The following is a 20,250-nucleotide window of genomic DNA, read 5'->3' on the forward strand; positions in this document are numbered from 1 at the left end:
ATCAGGGTGCAAAAGACACTCAATAATATCAAATATAATTTTTAACTTTACACAACTTTACAGTTTCTTTCGGAATTAACATTTATTTTATTTTAATCGAAAACCAATAGTAGGCTAGCTAGCCTATGTCATTTCTGCAACAGCGCCACCCAAAGGAAATTGCAAAAAAACAAAACATAACAAAAAACTAACATAAACAGATAGCCACGCCCACAATTCACGCCATTGGTGGAGGCAGGATCTTTGCGTAGGAGTAGACTGGTCTCTCAAAACATACTTCCTCATACTCAAAGCTTTTAAAGGATTTAGAAAACTTATATGAATGAACAGAAAACTACAATAAAAAATCGTGTACCCTAGGCTTTTTTGCACTTCATTTTACTGTATGTAATTACATGTTACAGCATAGTTTATCTAAGAAAGTATGGGTAATATAAGGTAACTTATTACCATTATAATAGGCTAGTATGTACATGATGGGGAACAGGACTGCAAAATGGGTCACTTGTCATATAAAACTATAATTGCATATTTAGTTGCTTAACTGGTCCGACTGGTCACATTTGAATGACTGAGAGGGAAGGAAAGATCGCGATAAGAGTAAGATAGGTGTACATAGGTAAAATATACTCATTTTACTCTTGGTATTTTCTGTTGTTTTCTGTTTCTTTTGAATGAATGAATTAGGCATTTATATAGCGCTTTACTATGTAGGCTACCTACTACTGTAAAGCGCCTTATCTTTTGTGATATTGTGTTCAGTGAGCGCCATTTTAATACCTGTCCACTCCCAACCAACCTTTGTTTAGCAACTACGATACTCCTGTGTGCGTCCTGCTGTCTGTGGTCCTGCTCTTGGCGAAGGTGAGTTTCATTCCACTCATCTGAATGACATTCTTATTCTTGTAGCATGTAGTGCTGAAATAGCTATGTAATAAGCTTCTAGTAGGCTATGTCAAATAATTACAAAATATACTACAAGTTAATAATTCACATCAGGACAGCATTTCAATGTTTTTGCATTTAAATTTGTTTGGCATTCAAACGTTTTGAATGGAGTGTATAGCCTAATATAGCCTAAAATATAGCCTTTTTTGCATAACAATAGGCCTATTGATAGTGTAAATTCGTTATTTTTTAAAGTGTCTGTAATATTAATTATTTTAAATGTGTCATTATAACTGTAAATTCATTGTTTTTAAAAAAGGTATTTATATGACTGTAAATTAATATTTTTTCTCTGTTTCTCTGTATTTTCTTTTAGAGATCAAACAGCTATATTCATCATATATGTTACTTCGACTGAAGACATCTAAAGGATTATATTAACAGAACTGATGTATATAGGAAATCAAACCTGATTATCAACCTCTATAAATTGATTTTAAAAAAATCTTGTAGACATACACATAGCTATGGAGAAGTCATGGCCCCTGATCTTGTGTTTAACCATAGCTATGATCATGGCCTTGCTGGGATATATGCATATTAAAATGGAGTCGGTAAACAAACTAGCAAACGAAATGGAGTTCGTAGAGGGAGCGCTGAGAGAATCAGAGCTGGGTATAGAAAATTACTATTTAGCAGTTCAGGACACAGAGTTGAAGATGGACAACGCAGGGAAGGAGATCAAGGCACTTCAGGATGAAGTCGGGAAATTAACCTCTGCTAAGGAGGTAAAGGACAAAGAGGTTACAGCATGCAAGGATTCAGTGGTGAGTAATGTCGATCAATATATTATTTATATAGATAGAGAATATATATATATATACACTCTCTCTCTCTCTCTCTCTCTCTCTCTCTCTAGAGAGAGAGAGAGATTATTTCCTAAGGAAAATTTGTGAAATACTATTTACAATACACATATATACACTGTTATGGCCTATTAGTAACTTTGATTTACATTTCAGTAAAAGATTACATTTCTGGCAGAAAAGTGTAGTCAATTTTAGTTTTCCTGGTTCAAATGTTTGTAGTTATATCTGAATGTAATAACATTGTATAATATTTGCATAATTAAATATACATTATATGCTGGGCAAGGCACTGACACCCAGCTATAGAGCAGGTTTAACAACTAACAACAACTCACCTGTTGAACTGGTAGTAACCACACAAGTTTAATCAACATCATCGTACCTTTCATTTTAATCAGTTGTTAAAAGGTGCCGTAAGAGAAACACGGTTGTTATTTAAATGCAACACAAAGAATATACACTCCCTTCATTGTTATGTCCTCAAAATGCTCGAACGCGCAATGAAAGAGTGGATGTCTCTTTATCATAGCTGAGGCAAAGCGAAATAATAAGTTTAAATAACAAATAAATGACAAGGATGAACAAAAATGAAGTTATTATAGCTAACATTACAACAACAGCATGTTCTGTGAAACATAGCAAAACTAATGTTAGGGTGTATTCACACCAGGAAAGTCCGATAGTTCACTTGCTTTGGTCCGGACCAAATAAACTTTTTTTTTTTTTTTTGTACGGTTCGCTTTCACACTGCTCTTTTTGCAAGTGAACCAAAATTTGTAAACAAAACCACACGTGTGCTAAGGTCGTCCATTCATTGGACAAGGATTCTCAAGTAGGGAAATCAGGAAGTGCAATAAGGCTTAACGTAAATTAACGCAGCATCATCCTTGTATTGTAACTATTGTTACATTATTTGAACTGCAAATGCTTTTTTTTGCATCTATGCGCGATTAGACTAAAGAGAACGCTCTGTATTTGAATGTCCTGATGCACACACTCATTCATTCATTCCATTCCAATGATGCACACACGACGCGCAGAAAGACGCGCAACAGATGTAATGTAGTAGGCCACAACAGATCACTTTCCCATAACGCAACTCCGACTACGGAAGCCTGTTAACTCAAAGGCGCAGTGCTTTCTTGCAATTGGGTCGGTTCATGTTCACACCGTAAACGAACCGTACCAGAGTTCGTTTGGAACCGTACCGAGACCACCTCTTCAGCTGGTCGATTGCTGAACCCGCACCCGAGTTCGATTGCTGTATTCACACCTGCCCAAAAGGTCCACACCAAGGGGGGAAACGAACTAGAGTTCGATTCAATCGAACCAAACAAGGCAGGTGTGAATACACCCTTACTCACTAGCCTGGATGCCAGCCGAACTTAGCCCCGCCCACAACATTTGAGGATGGGAAGTTCGGTCTGGACTTGATCCGTTGTGAAGCAAGTACGCCCGAACCAGAGCTGTTCAGACCAATCAAATTGTCAGGTCGGGCTTTATACGCTGATGGACAGATGATCAACTGTAACGTAATCATCCACGTCACCAAAGAGCGCTTGGGTTGAATTCGTTGAATGGAAATGAAGAATGGCTGCCGCTGGAGAATTTAGATGTGAAGATTCAGCCATCGCGTCTGTTATAGAAGATGTAGACAGCGCAGTCATTTTAAAAGAGGAACAGAGAACCGCAATCAAGGCATCTGTCGATCGGAAAAATGTTTTTGCCGTCCTTCCTACAGGATTGAGTCAATTGATCCAATTGAGTGCAGAGGCATTTTTTTTCCTAGTTCGGTTGAAACGCCCCATAATCACAGCCCAATGGAGCAGTATCAGACTCACATTCTGACTAGAATCTGAGTATGACGACGTTGGGCTAGTTACTCACGTGTGGAGCAGAAACAACACAACCTCTGCGTCCGTTTTCAGGCCTTAGGTCTCTCCAGCGCTGGAAAGCTTTTCTAATATTAACACAGTTCCTAAAGCTCTTGCCTTATCATAACCCTTCTTTTTCCAGTGATATATTCTTCTGATCTTTTCTCTTTTGTAATGTCTCTCAGCCATCTCTCTTTCTACTGTTTTTATTCAAATTTACCTCTCTTGCTCGCTCTCTCCCCCCATCATGAGTGGACACGCCCCCTACTGCTGATTGGCTACAAGTGTGTTGTGGTGCTTAGTCCGATCCACTTTCCTCAGAAATTGCTTACGGCACCTTTAAAAAAAGAATAGTTTGAAAAGAAATGTGTTTTGGTATCTACTTTATGTAATGCTAAAGAAACTCCTCATGCTGATGGGGTGTTTTATGTAACAAATGCTATAGTTTAGTCCTCATTTCTAACCATCTTCCTCTGTGTTGTGTGTAGGCAGGGTTGAATAATGATGTTACAGCCGTGGAGAAAGAGAAGAGTGACACTGATGGTATGTTTAAATATGCAAGGACCCACAGCAATGAAACTGAATTTTAAAGGCAGCTATATTTATATTATTATATTGTGTGTTATATTATATTTATATATATATATATTATATATATATATATATATATATATGTTATATATTTATAATGAGTGAGAAAATTATTCTGAATGATGTTATAAGGACAGCATCTATCTAAAATTAAATAAGTATTTCTATTATATTAATGATATATTAATAATATTATATATATATATATATTGATTGACATCAAAACATTAATAACATTTAAATGATGATAATTATTATAATTTAATATTTTGTATTAATTAAATGATTAAAAAATAACATTTTCCACCCACTATCCTTAGAAAAGGAAGAATGAAACAGTAATAAAATCAACTTCAGTAAATGTTTTTATAATTGTAAAAATGTTATAATATTTATAATTTTATAATAAATGTTAAACTGTAAATTCTTTTATTTTTACTGACCCACTAGCACCCCCTTGTGGTCTCCCAGAAGTCTCGTACCCTAGTTCACCGTCCTTAACTCCCATAAAGCAAACATATAATATCAAACAAAAGAGGTGTCGATAATTCTCTCTCTTGCTCTTATTTAGGTAATTTTGCAGGGGAAAAGACAAAATGGAGTGAAGAAATTAATAGCCTTAAACAGCAGCTCCAGGATCACAGTCCAGTCTGTGCCCATGCGAAGATTTCTTCACAAGACCTTGAGAAGGATCCTACCTTAAAGTGAGTTTTTGAAGAAATGATTCTCTCTGATTACAGATATGGATTAATTCATGGTCACCAGGATATGTAAATTAATCTTGCTGTCAGAGTTAATTTATCTTTATATCTGCCTTTTTTTATTACAGGGATCTTTGCCCCCAAATTCAAAACACAGCAGTCACTACTACAGCAGTCTTGCCTCAAGGAAAAGTCTAATCAGAGCAGTGTCAACCATTCAACAGCTTTAAAATGATGGACTTATACATTCCTCCCAGAAATTAAACGTAGCATCTCTGCGGATGGTTGTTATATTATTGCTGAACTGCTTTGATTAAAAGCATCTGCTAAATAAAATTAGTAAAGTATGGACACTCTACAGAAAACAATCAGGTCAGTTTTATTGCGGGTTTTATTGGATTTACAGTATCTTACAAATTTTGCTCAGGGGATCTCATGAGTGTGTTTGTATTTATAAATGTTGCTACTTTGAGAATGAGATTACTAAAATAAAAAATATCAATTTCTTAAGAATTCTACTTCTGTACTCATCGCTTATTCCCATATCCAACACCCCATTCTATACAAAGTATAGCATCACAAATGATGTATTTAATGGATTATAATCAAAAACAACTCAACTAATATAAAAACAACAGCAATTTCTAATATTCTTGTTTGATTCTGATGCACTAATCTGTGATAATTTCACACAAATGCAGATGAGGAACTGAAGGACAAGTGAAAAAAAAATGATAACGAGTTACAACGTGGTTACAGATGTGCTTTCATTAGGCTGAAGGCCCATTGTTGCTTCAGGTTTCATGGCAAAAGCTGTGGGAGAAACTTTTAAAGGAACTTGATTAGCCTATAAGAAGTCAGTCACAGATTTGAAGATATATTAAAGTCCCCTAGTCAATAATTGTATAAAAACTAAAACTCATTAAAACTCATCTTTGATCACCAAAATGACATATTTAAGTGTTTTTTCTGTGAAAAAAATGGTATTCATGCCTTAAAATAGCTTGAATGTAACTACACACATTTAGTATATGCGGATCTGTGAATATGCAAATGAACCCCGCCTCCACTCACTCATACGGGCTTGTCTACAAGTCGATGTATCAGAAAGAATGGTAATGTGTCTCTACAACGTCGGACACATAATGGCAATTAGTATAATTAGCAATTGGCGTGACTACGTATAGTTAATAATGTGTTGCTAATGTTACACAAACCATGTTCTCGTTTACCATGTCAGAGTCAGACAGCTGCCTTCTAATACTCAGCATCTTTAGAAACACTCTAAACATCATAGAAAGTCCGTGGAGAAAAGCATATAGTTTGTCATAATATGGCAATATACGTCAAATACATAATTCACCCGATATATTGCTAAATGTCCCCGATTTTTCATATCATCTCCTTGAGACTTCTCTTGAGACTTCACTGCTTCAGAGCGGTTATAGTTAATGATATGCTAAAGCCTGCCCTCACCTTGACGTGATTGGTTACAAGGTAGTTTGAGACATAAGAAACACCATCGATTTCAAATCGTCTTTTTTTCACTGCAGTTTTAAGGAGAAAATACTGAGCAATGGTGTTTGTCCACATAGACATATAAAAAACACCACATAGACATATAAACAACATTAAAAACCTGATTTTCACGACAGGGGGACTTGCATTAGTAGGCCTATATTCATACCCATTAACCCAATTAACAACAAATACAATTCCATATCTCTTGTATGTTCCACAAAATGTTTTTATATGCACATTTTGTCTCTCTCTCTCTCTCTCTCTCTCTCTCTCTCTCTCTCTCTCTCTCTCTCTCTCTCTCTCTCTCTCTCTCTCTCTCTCTCTCTCTCTCTCTCTCTCTCTCTCTCTCTCTCTCTCTCTCTCTCTCTCTCTCTCTCTCAAAAAAACAAACCCTCTCATTCTAACCACCTCTTCTTAACTAAAGCCAGTGAGTTTCCATTGTGATGTGACAAGTCACACCTGAGAATCAAGAAATGGAACTAAAATGTGATGTCTTTCGCTTGATTACTGTCAGAAGGTTCTCCGTGTTATTTTTGATGTTCATTCCAGCTTTCTCCAGTAGGTCATCGACCATTTTACGGTGGTAGGGTGGTTGGAAGGTTTTATATCTTTTCCTCCACTTTCTAATTTCTTCTATTAAAAGAGACATTTTAGGACATTTGTGAGCTTTCATGATTGGCTTTTCTGCATATTGCAGTTTTTAATATGATTATAAAATCCTTAATTGTGATATCCATTTATACATTATTAAATATATAAATAATAATAATTATGATCATTATTAATAAAAATAATTATTAATGATAATAATGTGACAATTTGAACATTTCAACAATCACAAAGTAGTAGTTGGACAATTACCTTTATCACCACAATTCTTGATATTGAATAGAGGAATATGAATTACAGTTGGTGCATTGGGGCCTTCGAACACATAAAAGTCCTTTGGAGCAGATTTCTCCTCTTCTGATACTTCAGGGATTTCAGGGAAATCAATGTGTAGGTATTTGCACATGTCTACGGTTTTGATCAATGACTGTGAATTAAAAACAATGTTTATAAAAGAGAATGTGCATGGAGGGGGACATTATTACTAATACACCATTCTGGTTAAAGGTGCTATATGGAACTTTTCTTCTAAAATGAATCCTTTTTTTATTGCCTGTGTGTGAAGGGGTTGTAATCACACATTAAAATGATCCACTTGTCGGGTTTTGCTATTACCTCTGAAGGCCAATATTCATATTTATATGCGAAGTCTCCGGGTCGGATTTACCGCGAAATCCATCGGATGTGACGTGTATACGCGCTCCCGAGCCTCTCTCCTTATATACAGTCTATGCCGACGGCACTGCAGCTGACAACATGGAGTCTGATAACACCCAAAAACGACCTGCCTCTAGCACAACACACACTCCAACACTAACTCCACATAAATATAAAAAACAAAACAAAGTTGTAACTGCTGAAGCTCGTCAGCCCAAACGTGATTCTGATCGACTCAGGACGAAAACACGGATCAACATCGGCAGAGCTTTTGAATTATTAGTAAACTCAAATGAAATAGCAAGGTAAACTACATGAGACATGGAATGAATGCAAAAGACTGTTCCAGGATAAGAAAATGTGCTTTAGGATACTTGTTTTATGTACTAGATCTACGTTATAGATCGTTACACTATAACGTAATTCATCCCACTATCATATTGTTTATAATAAACATTTCCAGACACGTTCAGTACAGTAATGTTACTTCCTACTGTCTTACTGTTACACTGACATTGTTCAGTCTAGTTCACTAACCGTTTTCGTTATCATAATTATACATTCACCTATGTTGACATTGTTGATTGTGAAAGATACACGAATAGTTAGTGAAATGCCGTAGGCTATGCTAGATAACATCACATGTCGGCTAAATGCAGTCAATGTAACGTTATCATGGTACGAGCATGGAGCATTAGTTCAACGTCAAGCTGATAAAAGTAGCCTATTATTGTAACGTTCCAGTGCGAGTTTACATGAGTTTCCAGCATGATGTGTGATGCTTTCGCCGTTGCGTTGAAAGTCTCTGTGTGGCCGGTAGTGAATGCTCGCTCCTGAGATCGCACACGAGCACGAGCGCTCTTGTTGCAATCTGAAACATCACCACTAGAGGCCGCTAAAAGTTGCATAGAGCACCTTTAATAAGAAAAAAACCCAGTATGCAATTATTCTACCTCGAATGGATCTGTCTCACTGAAATCGAGGGAGAGAAGGATGTCAATGTCTCTCTCTTTCCTCAGCAGTGGTAAAAAAGGTGAGTTGATGTCAAACCCAGCATCAACATAACGCCTCTTTTCCTCTTTAAAGATGGAGGGGGGAAGTGGAACCTTCTCCGCTGAGGATGATGGTAAAATTTTTAAATCCTTCTTCATTTAATTAAATTGCAATATGAGACATTTGTAGGTAGAAAGACAACAGCTAGACATCTCCAAGAGATGAAGCTTCACCTCTGACTTTAAATGTACTAGTACAATAAGTCTACGGCCATTTAGACATGCTGCCATTGCTACAAATGTCAGAGTTTACTAAACGTAATGTGCACTTAACTCTATTTTGATATTAAAATTGTTATTATATATAATGTTATATACATTTGATAGATATTACTATTAATATTTACTACTATATTTTAATCAATTATATTTATTACGTAATAATTTAGCTTACCTGCCATGTTGTACAGAAAGTTGTATGTTGTGCCCCAGATCCAGAGAGTAACTAACTCAATGCATTTACCAATGATAGTCCATATCTCTTTGCCTAAAATAAGAGAAATGATTTCCAAAAGCTACTAAATGCAAAAGGTCCTTTTTTACCTACATGTAAAATAACTAAATCAGCTGGCTTTTCTTACTCCACTAATCACAATATCAATTACAGAAACAAATTACAGAATAGAAGTGTGTTTTGAGTCGCATACTATGCAAAAAAAGGGAAAACTCACATGTCGGATTCCAGTATGATTGCAGGTTGCATATATAATGTGTGTAATCCTTAATGCTATTCTTATTCATGTGTTTTGACATGGCGATTAGTTTCTCTTTGTTTTCTTTGTCCAGCTCTTCTGAAATACATAGCATAATTATATCATGCACTGAATTTCTAGCACACGTTGAACACATTGAAGTGGATCTGAGTCTAAAGTTGGCAGGATTTTAAAGTGGGTTTAATCAAAGTAATAAAGCATGTTTCTCATTCTCATACCCACGTAACTCAATGTTTTAGATATAATGTGATATAATGTGATGGATACTCAGTGAGTCAATCAGCAGAGTTTGCATGTGAGATGAAGGTTCTTCCTCTCTTAAGACCAGCAGATTCAGTTCCACAAGTGTCAAAAGCACTTTGCCAGCCTCGTCCACACGTGGATCACTGAGGGAGTGAACGTCTGTTTGATTTATTTCTGAAGATGCTTGGTCACCCATTATGTCCAACTCATGCAACATTAGGTCTAAAAAGAACAGGTTGTATATTTACATTTTGCAACATCACAATAATAAATGACATTTTAAAACATATTACAAACAATGTATTAACAGTTATTTCAAATTGTAATAATATTTCACAATATTATGTTTTTTTGCAATGGCCTGGTTTCACAAACGGCTTAGATTAAGCCAGGAGTAGGCCTTATTTAAACTATGACTTTTAAGGTAGGATAGGCAATTTTCAGAGAGGCTAGTAGCAATAGCGAGCTAGGTTTGAAAGTATGAGATCCCACCCTCCCTTCAGAGCGTCTCCAAAGACACGCCTCCTTCAACACACATGAACGTGCACAGCAGGGAGCAAACAAAAGCGTCAGTTACTACCTCATGTCTCAAAGCACTTAACATTGCAATGATAATGAACATAAACAACTAAAAGAGCTCTGACCTGTACTACTTGACTGCTGTAGATTCATTTTGGCGTTGATTTATTGTGTTGATTAGTCACAAATCGCATATACAACGGTTCTTTCTCGTTCTCGAATCTGATTGGCTGAGAGCCTTTTCCAGCAGTGCGATATTTGCAGCAGTATCGTTTCACCGCATGTATCACTCCGCTTGCTGCACTTGTCAGCAAATCCACAATATTTTTAATAGCTAGGCTACTACTGTAGTTGTGTCACGAAATGTAGTTTTTTTCAGGCGAGAATGTAGTTAAATTAGACCTCAAATACGTGAATAATAGGCCTATATAATCTTAGTGCCTAATGTATGATCTGTTCAGATTCAGAAGTTTTCGCAGGTTCGAGCTCCAGCCCGTCAGCGGCCGTTCGGTGCTCATGTAAGTTACCCGCAGAGAACAGCGTCATCTCGCCCAGTCTTATATATTTAAAATGTATTTGGCTATATTTCACTTGAATCTGTACTAGAGTGCTGTTTGTACGTTTGACTGAATTGTTTGTGTTTATTTCCTATTGTCTTTTATAATGGATATTGTTGTTAATTTAAAAATTGTTGTTCAATAAATATTATTCTATATAAATAATATGCCGTATTTGATATTGAGAAAGGATCGTGGTATGAATTTAAGTGAAAGTTACATTATTACGCCTCTAGATGGCGGCAAAGACTGTATTTATGATTGAGTCAGAACAAGGAAGTTGTTTTAGCAGCGCTGTCATTCAAGGACCATAGACAGTAACGTTAAAAGAGGGAAGGACAACGACGGACATATTTCTTTCCTCAGCGGACAGATTAATCTTTTTTTTTTTTTGGACATAATAATAGACATCGAATGAAGAAGAATGAAGAATGTATGTCAGATGCAGGTAATACACTCGTTTAGTCGATCTGTAAAAAAGCTTCAAGGAAGCAACTCAACGTTCATCGTTAGTTCTAAAGTGACGTTTAGACTTAGTAACGGAGGCATGGCCTCAACTGTCAAACTTGAATCAGTGGCGGAAGGAAGTAGTTCTGCACAAAAGACGGGGTTTAAAGACACTCCATGGTTGTTTATTATTTATTTACTCACGTGTGCGGTTGAACTGTTGTATAAACGCAATATCATACGAGTAGCAGTGCGATATCGGTGTATATCAGCAGCACGCACGCTGTCATTGCCTACGGCAGAATCACAGCCGTGCTGATATACACCGGTATAGCACTGCTACTCGTGAGTGAAATTGCTCATATCATATTGGGTGAATGGGACAGTTTTTGAATTCGAAAAGGTTTCTTGCCATACATTTAAAACATCAGCCCAACACATGATACATTTCTGTAATAGCCTACTGAAAATGTTACATTTGAACAGAATTTTTTATATATTATAATGAAAGGATGTGTTACATACTAGGGGTGGAATCTCTAGGCACCTCACGATTCGATTCGATTACGATTCAGAGGGCAGCAATTCGATGCTAAAGCGATTATCGATTATCTGAATCTTTTTTGTGTGCGTGTGTGCGCGCGGGTGAGAGACTATAAATACTTTGCTTTAAAAGTAGCCTACCAAGTAAATGACCCATAAAGAATTAACGTACAATATATTTTATTAACATTGCAAAGAACCAACAGGAAAATAAATGTGTACCTAGCAGCATACTTGTAGTAAATTAATAAATATAACAATAACAAATTATAACAAACTTCAGCATATTCTGAATCTCTAACATAAAATCATTCAAACAAGCATCCCTCTTTTATCAGTATTGTCTCAGTTCCACTTATCTTTACTGTTTTGCAGAAACCAAAATATTACTATCCCCCAGAGCCATAGAGAGAAAGAGTTGCGACATGCTTTGATGTCGCCGCGACATGCTTTGATGTCGCCGCGACGGCTGTCACGTGGTTCATGTAAGCCCCAATAGTTCCAAAACATACGCGGGCTGTCATGTTCTTCTATGGACAGACAGCAGCGATTGCATTATTAAACGGTAAAATAAAACACACACCCAAGTACTTTTTAAGCTGTTATTGCATTTTGTTAATGTCAGTTTTGCATTTAGAGAGGCAGGGTGACAACTTAGATAAGTTTTAGGCTATATTTTTGGAGGGAAAAGCTTAGTGTTCATGTTCGCATGGGTAGTACGTTAGCACTGGCTTTAGCGGCTCTAACTTAACTTTTCCATGTCATTCATCTGATGATGGACGTCTCATGATATTTATTTTAGCACAACTGGGCTGTATTAGGCTATTGATTCCCGTGATCTTGCTTATATATTATAAATATATATATATATATGGACGTGGACGATTCTGAATCGATTCACAAATGCCAAAAATCGATTTTCAATTATATATATATAAAAAAAACAATTTGAAAATCGATTTTTTGACATTTGTGAATCGATTCAGAATCGTCCACGTCTGCATCACGATGCATCTAAGAAGGGTATTTGAATGAGATGTTGGGTGCCTCCACGAATTAACTGTTTGACAAACACATTTAACCTGCACAAACCTTTAATGGAAACATGCAAATGGTTGATTACTGCAACACAATCAGTAAAAAATTGTCAACTATAATGTTTCTATTTTCAGAATTAGGTCGTTTTATTTTATTTTAGGTCGTTGATTAGGGCTTACACAAATAAAGAGGTTGGGAACCACTGATTTAGAGCATACAGAGCATAAACAATGGTTCTCTATTGCAAGGTTAATCATTTTCTTAATTAGCAAAGCCTTTAAGCACTGTCCCAATCACCCAAAATCATACTGTCAAAATAAAAACAACCTATTCTGAAAATAGAAACATACATTTTTGTATCATTACTTTTTTGTGTTTCCATCAAAAGTTTGTACAATATAGTAGCTACGACAATTTTAGGACGTTATTATGAAATCAGCAAAAGCTAATGTCATTTTCCTCAGTTCATGTAGTTCAGGGTCAACTTCCTGTTTGATGCCTGCCCCGCCCACCTACAGTATGTCACACCAATAAGGGCATCCAATTTTGATTATGTGGTCTCACAGCTAGGGCTCAGCAAAAAAAGTTTTTAATTTTCACTCATTAGGTGAGAAAATAAACTCTGTATAGTTATACTGTCCCATTCGACCTTATGTCCAAATCACCCTTATATACAGTATGTGTGTATATATAGCCTATATATATTGTTTCTGGAGCAAATCACCTACCCTTCCTTTAAGTAGCTATTATAAACGTGCCTTAGAAAAAACATTACTGGTGTGCATCTTGAAATAAAACCATGTCAGGACATATTTAAAGACATGTCAGTGCAAGTTGCTTTCAGTTAAGAATCGGTATTTAAACAAGCATTGTAGTCTGCACTAGGCTTAAGCCTTGTCTTTTTTTTTTTTTTTAACTGGGCAAATATGAACAAAGTGGACTTACCTTTGATGAAATGTAACAGTGCTTCCAGTATTTTTTCTAGGTCAGCAAGAGCACTACCACACATACCTGCAGAAAAAAAAAAAAATCAGCAAGCAACTAAATAGACAAGTGAATGGCAGGTGAACTAAAAGATAAACAAGTATGTGTTGTTTCAGCCCACCTTGCAAGAACAGCATGTCCATCTCAGGCTGGCCTTTTATTTTAACCCCTTGGTCAAACTGACTTCCGAAACAGGAAGTATCTACAAAGGCCCCACTAATGGAGTAGCCAGTCTCATGTGGTGTGATCTCAACAAATTTCTCTATGGCAGAACACTGTAAGTCTCAGAAATAGTGAAAACACATACAACGCACAAACACACTGATATTACCTGCTTCTAGTTTATCATATCTGCTCTGCATATCAGTCACGGTGTAGATGGGATAAGGATCTTTGCTGTGTTGGCTCCTCTGACTGGTAATAGTACAGTTATCTATCTGTAGAAAAAGTTCAAATCAGCGCAAAATAGTTTCGTAAATACTGCTGGTGTGTGTGTGTGTCTGTGTATAAAAATTCACTACCGTTAAAAAGTGAGTGTCTTTTCAAATAAATGCTGTTCCTTTGAACGTTCTATTCACTGAGAACACTGACTACAACTTTTTTATTGAAAGTTAAAAGTAATGTGTTTTGTTATTTTTGCCCTTTTTGTCTGTGGATGTTATGGATAGAAGCTACCCACTTTGTGATGAGCTACAGAATATAATCTGGAAGAATTGTAAATGAAAATCCACAGGACAATACAAGGTAAATACAGTGTTCCACTTATGCTAATGACAAATTAACACAAATGTTCATGTCTAAAGACCCATATTATAAAATATTATCTGGTAAATATTTACTTAAAAAACCAAGACTGTCAATAGAATAAAATAATCAAAATTACTTTCACGATTTCCACTCTTTAAAAAGCAGAATATTGCCAAATTCTGCAAATGTGCTAAATGATTGCATTAAACATATGATATCCCTTTATCTTACCTCTTTCACAATCTCGCTAATAACCAGCACTGCCCAGATGTCTGTCAGACTGAAATTGTCTTTTTGTCTGTAGTATTTTTTGAGTGTCGACAATTTGTCCTTGAATCTGACGTCACCATTTAGAAGTCTCTGTTCGATGTCATCCTTCACTATATTCAGCTTGCTGGACCAATTTGGTACTTTGTATAAAGACGCCATGCACCTTATGAAGAAGAAAAGTTTCGTCATTTGTTAATATTCTGATGATCTGAATTTGAGCGCATGTATTTGCTCATTTACCAGGTAGATCCAGAGAGCCCAGCAAGATACAGCATGCAGTCCAACAGATCATCTTGAGACAGAGCGACCAGTGATCCCAGCAAACCCACCATCGCTCTTTCACTTCCTCCTGAAGCCAACACAGCGATGTTGGGCAGATCCTCCTGTAAAGAATGCAGTAAACACTCATTAAGCAACTACTGGTATGTAAATATGCCTTTTTTAAGGAATTCAGTGCGTTTGCCTTTGTAGATGACAGCACAAACCTTTCCAAGTAAGACATTTCCCTAAACAGAACTGTTCTCCGTATTTGTATAACATTATGTTTTATGCAATTCATTCAGGTTCGTTTAAAAGTTTAGAATAAAACCAGAATATTACCAGGCTACACTGTATGCCGTGTTTTTTAAGACACTCCAGAGCTGATTCTCTCCTGCTGGTCACATGGTTTATTTCAGCCTCGTTCAGCGAATGACCGATTCTCACTTTGCAATCGCTGTAGAAAACCCATTAAGGTTTCAAAACAATTCCAACAAGTAATAGAGAAACTCTTAACTTAAATTTGAATTATCATTGTCTTGTGACACTGCATGTTGTTAAAGGAGAAAAGATGATATCAATGGGTACAGAAATGTATGCAGTATTACCATTCGCTTTGATTTCCCTCAGACATCTGTAAAAAGGACATTTTAATATTTAGGTTAACTGATTTAGGTTTGATTGTACCGTGACTGTTACATTGCTAAATTGCATTCATTTTCCAGTCTCATAAATTCATTTAATGCAACATTTTTCATTTTAAAAATCTGCTTTAAAGACACTTACCTTTGCTGGTAGGGGCTGAAGTAAGTAAGGGCTGAAGCTAAACACTACGGAAACTTTTTACCAAGAGCATGTGATGTGAAGAGGAAATAAGATGTGGTTTAGACCAAGAAGTTCAGAGCTGACTAGCTTTGCCAAGTTGCCCCATTACAATATTTCCAGTCAAGTCATGGGCATAACTTGTACTCAAGTATTTGAATGAGTATTTTAAAGATGTACATTTTCCAAAGCTCATCTGTTTGTTGATACGGTACAATATAACAGAATAGAACTTGAATTTGAATCTGATTTTTTTTTTTATAAAATGTGATGTAGTTTTTATGTGAAAGACTTGATATTTTGTAATATTCCATATTTGATTTAGTTCAAAAGTCTGGAGTTTTTAAAGGGAATTAATACATTTATGTAGCAAGAATGCATTCAATTGATCAAAAGTGAGTGTAAAGACATTTATAAGATTTATAAGAAGAAACATTTCACAATATTACTGCTTCTTCTGTATTTTTGATCAAATAAATGCAGCATAAGAGATGTAAAACTTCAAAATTAAACTTGATACTTTGAACGATAGTTACAAAACATAAATCACCCATTTTAGGTTCTGTTTGACGGAACAAATCCAGTGTACACTAAGATTGTTATGTCATAGCCTACTTTTAATTTGCATGAAGAGTTTGTGGTGTGAGTCTGCACAATACCAGTCATTTTTGACCTTGTGGGGACATTTGGGAACAAGACAGCTTATAAATAATTATAAAAAAAAAAAAAAATTCTTGAAAATGTGAAAAGGAAATGCCGAAAGTTGGGATAGGGGATAGAATATACAGTTTGTACAGTATTGTTGTCTATGGAAAGTCCCCATTAAACATGGAAACTCAACGTGTGTGTGTGTGTGTGTGTGGGTGTGTGTGTGTGTGTGTGTGTGTGTGTGTGTGTGTGTACAACAATAATGTGCAGCAGGTGTGTTTGCATTAGCAGTGCTGCAAAGATCAAGACAAAACAGACAATAAAAGACAATTAGACAAACACAATCTTGTCTTCCCAAACATCTCTTTACACTTTGTTATCTGGAGCCCCTGAACTAATGAGTTTATCGGTATCGCAATGCTACAACAATACACAGGCAGAAAGACTGTTATAGATTTCCATAATCACTAATGACTGACAACAAAATACATCGACTCAGACACACATAAAGGATGCAAGAGCATCAGTGACGTCATATATTAATTCCGCAGGCATGTTTGCCTGTGTGTGCATGTCATGTGGGACACACAACGGCACGTTTTATCTGTGTGCATGCAGAGACAATACTGTGTGTAAAGATGCTGTTTACACACACACACATGCAGACTTAGTGTCTGTGACGTCAACCCTGATAATATAAAACAATCTGTTGCATGGGTGACCTCTCCGATGTGAAGTCGAATATGATCAGCTTCTAAAAGTTATAATGTGACCTTTGACCTTTGAAAGGGCAAAGTATGAGGTAACTACAAACCAGAAGCAGACACCTGTCTTGTATTGTTACAATTATGTAACCACTGAAAATAAGCAATAAATAACAAAAAAAAGTACTGTAATTAGTGCAATTATAGAAACAAGACTTAAATTAGTGTAGAAGCTAGTTTATTCTCCATTTTTTTTGCCAATTGTGTTTGAAAAAAATATATAATATAATATAATATAAAAGAACTGGAAAAATAAAAAGATAATTCATAGTTTATTACATTTTGTACCCATTTTTTAACAAGGCTTTTATTATTACAAACTTACAATGTTTTGATTGAATGCTAAATTGATTGCGGTTGTAATAATATAACTTGTAAAAAAACATAATTCATAATTTATTCTTTTTTTTTTTTTGTGCCAATTGTGGTTGTAAAAATAATATAATATATATAATATGTGACCCTGGACCACAAACCCAGTCACATGGGTAAATTTTGGGAAATTTACAACAAAAAATAAATAAATTTGATTTATACATAAAAAATAGAAATAAATAAATAAGTTTTCCATTGATGTATGGTTTGTTAGGATAGGACAATATTTGGCCGAGATACAACTATTTGAAAATCTAGAATCTGAGGATGCAAAAAAATCGAAACATTGAGAAAATCTCCTTTAAAGTTGTCCATTTATGTTCGCGATTGTGCTGCATTCACTCACAAAAATAAATGTTTTATATAGCCTATTTACGCTAGGAAATTTACAAAATATCTTCATGGAACATGATCTTTACTTAATATCCTGATGATTTTTGGCATAAAAGAAAAATATGAAAAGATTACGATAATTTTGACCCATACAATGTATTGTTGGCTATTGCCACAAATATACCCGTGCTACTTGTGACTGGTTTTGTGATCCAGGGTCACATATAATATAAAAACATAATTCAAGTAAACTTTAAATGATAAAAGTCCTTTAGGCTCACCCCTCTTATCAGCAGTAAAACATTCTGTGTGCACAGAAAGAAAGAAAAGAGAGAAAGAATAGAGTGAGGATAAACATAAATGACAGAGTGGGGGAGAGGTGAAGATGAGAGGAGAGAGATGCAGGTATATAAAGCTGCTGTGAGCATCAGGGAGAACACAAGAACACACCAGACCAGGACAGAGGACGGGTACAGCAACAGATCTTAAAAGGTAAGAAACTGATCTCTTTAAAAATGTAATGCTAAAGGACTAATCAACTTTCAAAAAGTCATTATTAAGATAACATGTGAAATAATAATAATAGGCTTGATAGCACCTTTCATGAATGCAGTTCAAAGTCTTCACAATAAAAAAAGCATTACAACAAGCACCAAGTGCTTCAAATGAAAACAAGTAAAATAATCAATATAACAAAAGATTAAAAATGACACCCACTTGATGAAAATAAAAAAGATACAATTACTATGCATTAAATGCATCACAAAATAGGAAAAAACTAATAATAAAATACAACACAAATAAATAATGCTTCAGCAAGCAGTCTTTATTATAAATTGGCAATATATTACAAACACACAGCCATATGACACATTTTATGACAAATACGGCAAAACAAATACTGCAAAATTGGGAAAAATAGATAAGAAAAAGATGAGAATAAGATACGATTTAATATTGCAATATTTCTCTTTTAGATAAATTGTAAACATCTTGTAATATACTCATTTTATCCAGCATTCAATAATAATAATCTGATCTGACATTCTGATAATGTACAAAGTAAAACCTGTAATGGTCCATTCTGCACTGCTTACGCTTAATTAGATGTAACTTTATTTTAAAATCACAAACAATACCAGAGCTAAACGTTTTTTTTTTTTTTACAAGCAACAATATTTTTTCATAAAAGCATTTTTCAAGAGTGTTACAAACACTCCCTTTGGGATTCTTACAGTATCCTTTTTTAATATTAGTGGAATAGAAAATGGCTTGTTTGTGCTTTTAATTGCATCTAAATGCTTGTAAATACAAAAATATCACTAGTAGCACACAGAATCTGAATCCTATCATTCAATTTTGAGAATAAATGTGCAATTGCTCATTTACCCTCCATTGTTTTCCTTCTAGACATGCAGACAAGCGAGATGAACGTTTTGCTAGCTGTGTTTTGCGTGGTTAACGTCCTCCAGCTCTGTCGTGGACTATCCGGCGGAGGAGAATGCTACTTCAATGCAAAAGGTAAACTAGACTAAACAATACAAAGGAAAGGGTTCAGATAAACGCAGATCTTAGAAAGGAAATACGGTAAAAAAATTGTTTCAGTCCAACAATAAAAGCAGTTTGAATGTACATCAAATGATCTGTCACTTTAAGTGGTAATAGTCACTCTTTCACTGCAGCCAGCTGTGAACACAAAGGCCATGCTTTTGACATCGGGGAGTCCTGGATAAATGACGAATGTTTCCAGTGTGTGTGTTTCGAGCCTTTTGGAGTGGGCTGCTGTGAACAGTAAGTTCTCAAAAGCGCATACTTGCATGACTACAACAGCCCTCTATATGTAGCTGATATTGAAGCTCATTGTTCTTTGCTGTCCTCTAGTGGAAAGCAGCCAGTCGATTACCCGCCCTGGTGCGAGGCCGTTAGAAAACCAAATTCCTGCACAGTTGCTGTGGTGATGAAGGCCAACCATAAACTTCCCTGTCTATTTGGGGGGAAGAACCGCTTGTCAGCATCAGATGGGCTGCTGTGGAAATCAGAGAACGACCCACTCTACTAGACTGAATTACTGAATTCACAAATGCAAAATATAATTTATATATAAGTTAACACACACACACACACACCATACATCTGTCTTTGTGAGGAGGTCATTCACATACAAGTACACATACACTATGTTTGCCCATATAAAAAAAAATGTATAACCCCTGGTTTCACAGATAAG

General features: G+C 35.7%; 3 protein-coding genes across 3 annotated transcripts; 2 read left to right on the forward strand and 1 right to left on the reverse strand.

Annotated features, from left to right (window-relative positions):
* Positions 1 to 1,430: 1,430 nt before the first annotated feature.
* On the forward strand, positions 1,431 to 5,259 carry si:ch73-347e22.8 (uncharacterized). Its single transcript, XM_056264157.1, has 4 exons — positions 1,431 to 1,715; positions 4,120 to 4,174; positions 4,794 to 4,926; positions 5,052 to 5,259. Exons 1-4 carry the CDS (start codon positions 1,458 to 1,460, stop codon positions 5,119 to 5,121), a joined length of 516 nt encoding a protein of 171 aa, XP_056120132.1. The 5' UTR covers positions 1,431 to 1,457; the 3' UTR covers positions 5,122 to 5,259.
* A 2,046-nt stretch (positions 5,260 to 7,305) lies between these two features.
* LOC130097400 (cytosolic phospholipase A2 gamma) lies at positions 7,306 to 15,750 on the reverse strand. The gene is made up of 11 exons (XM_056264219.1): positions 15,690 to 15,750; positions 15,424 to 15,538; positions 15,064 to 15,206; positions 14,785 to 14,986; positions 14,138 to 14,243; positions 13,928 to 14,068; positions 13,768 to 13,833; positions 9,434 to 9,940; positions 9,157 to 9,249; positions 8,664 to 8,824; positions 7,306 to 7,480 (listed from the first exon to the last, which is right to left on the reverse strand). The coding sequence occupies exons 1-8, from the start codon at positions 15,728 to 15,730 to the stop codon at positions 9,711 to 9,713; spliced, it is 1,044 nt and encodes a 347-aa protein (XP_056120194.1). The 5' UTR covers positions 15,731 to 15,750; the 3' UTR covers positions 7,306 to 7,480; positions 8,664 to 8,824; positions 9,157 to 9,249; positions 9,434 to 9,710.
* msmp2 (microseminoprotein, prostate associated 2) lies at positions 15,111 to 20,140 on the forward strand. Its single transcript, XM_056264220.1, has 5 exons — positions 15,111 to 15,245; positions 18,455 to 18,515; positions 19,434 to 19,544; positions 19,706 to 19,814; positions 19,905 to 20,140. The coding sequence occupies exons 3-5, from the start codon at positions 19,436 to 19,438 to the stop codon at positions 20,080 to 20,082; spliced, it is 396 nt and encodes a 131-aa protein (XP_056120195.1). The 5' UTR covers positions 15,111 to 15,245; positions 18,455 to 18,515; positions 19,434 to 19,435; the 3' UTR covers positions 20,083 to 20,140.
* Positions 20,141 to 20,250: the final 110 nt, after the last annotated feature.

Source organism: Rhinichthys klamathensis, unplaced genomic scaffold (assembly GCF_029890125.1).
Source record: "Rhinichthys klamathensis goyatoka isolate OS25496 unplaced genomic scaffold, OSU_Roscu_1.1 h1tg000217l_1, whole genome shotgun sequence".
NCBI lineage: Eukaryota > Metazoa > Chordata > Actinopteri > Cypriniformes > Leuciscidae > Rhinichthys > Rhinichthys klamathensis.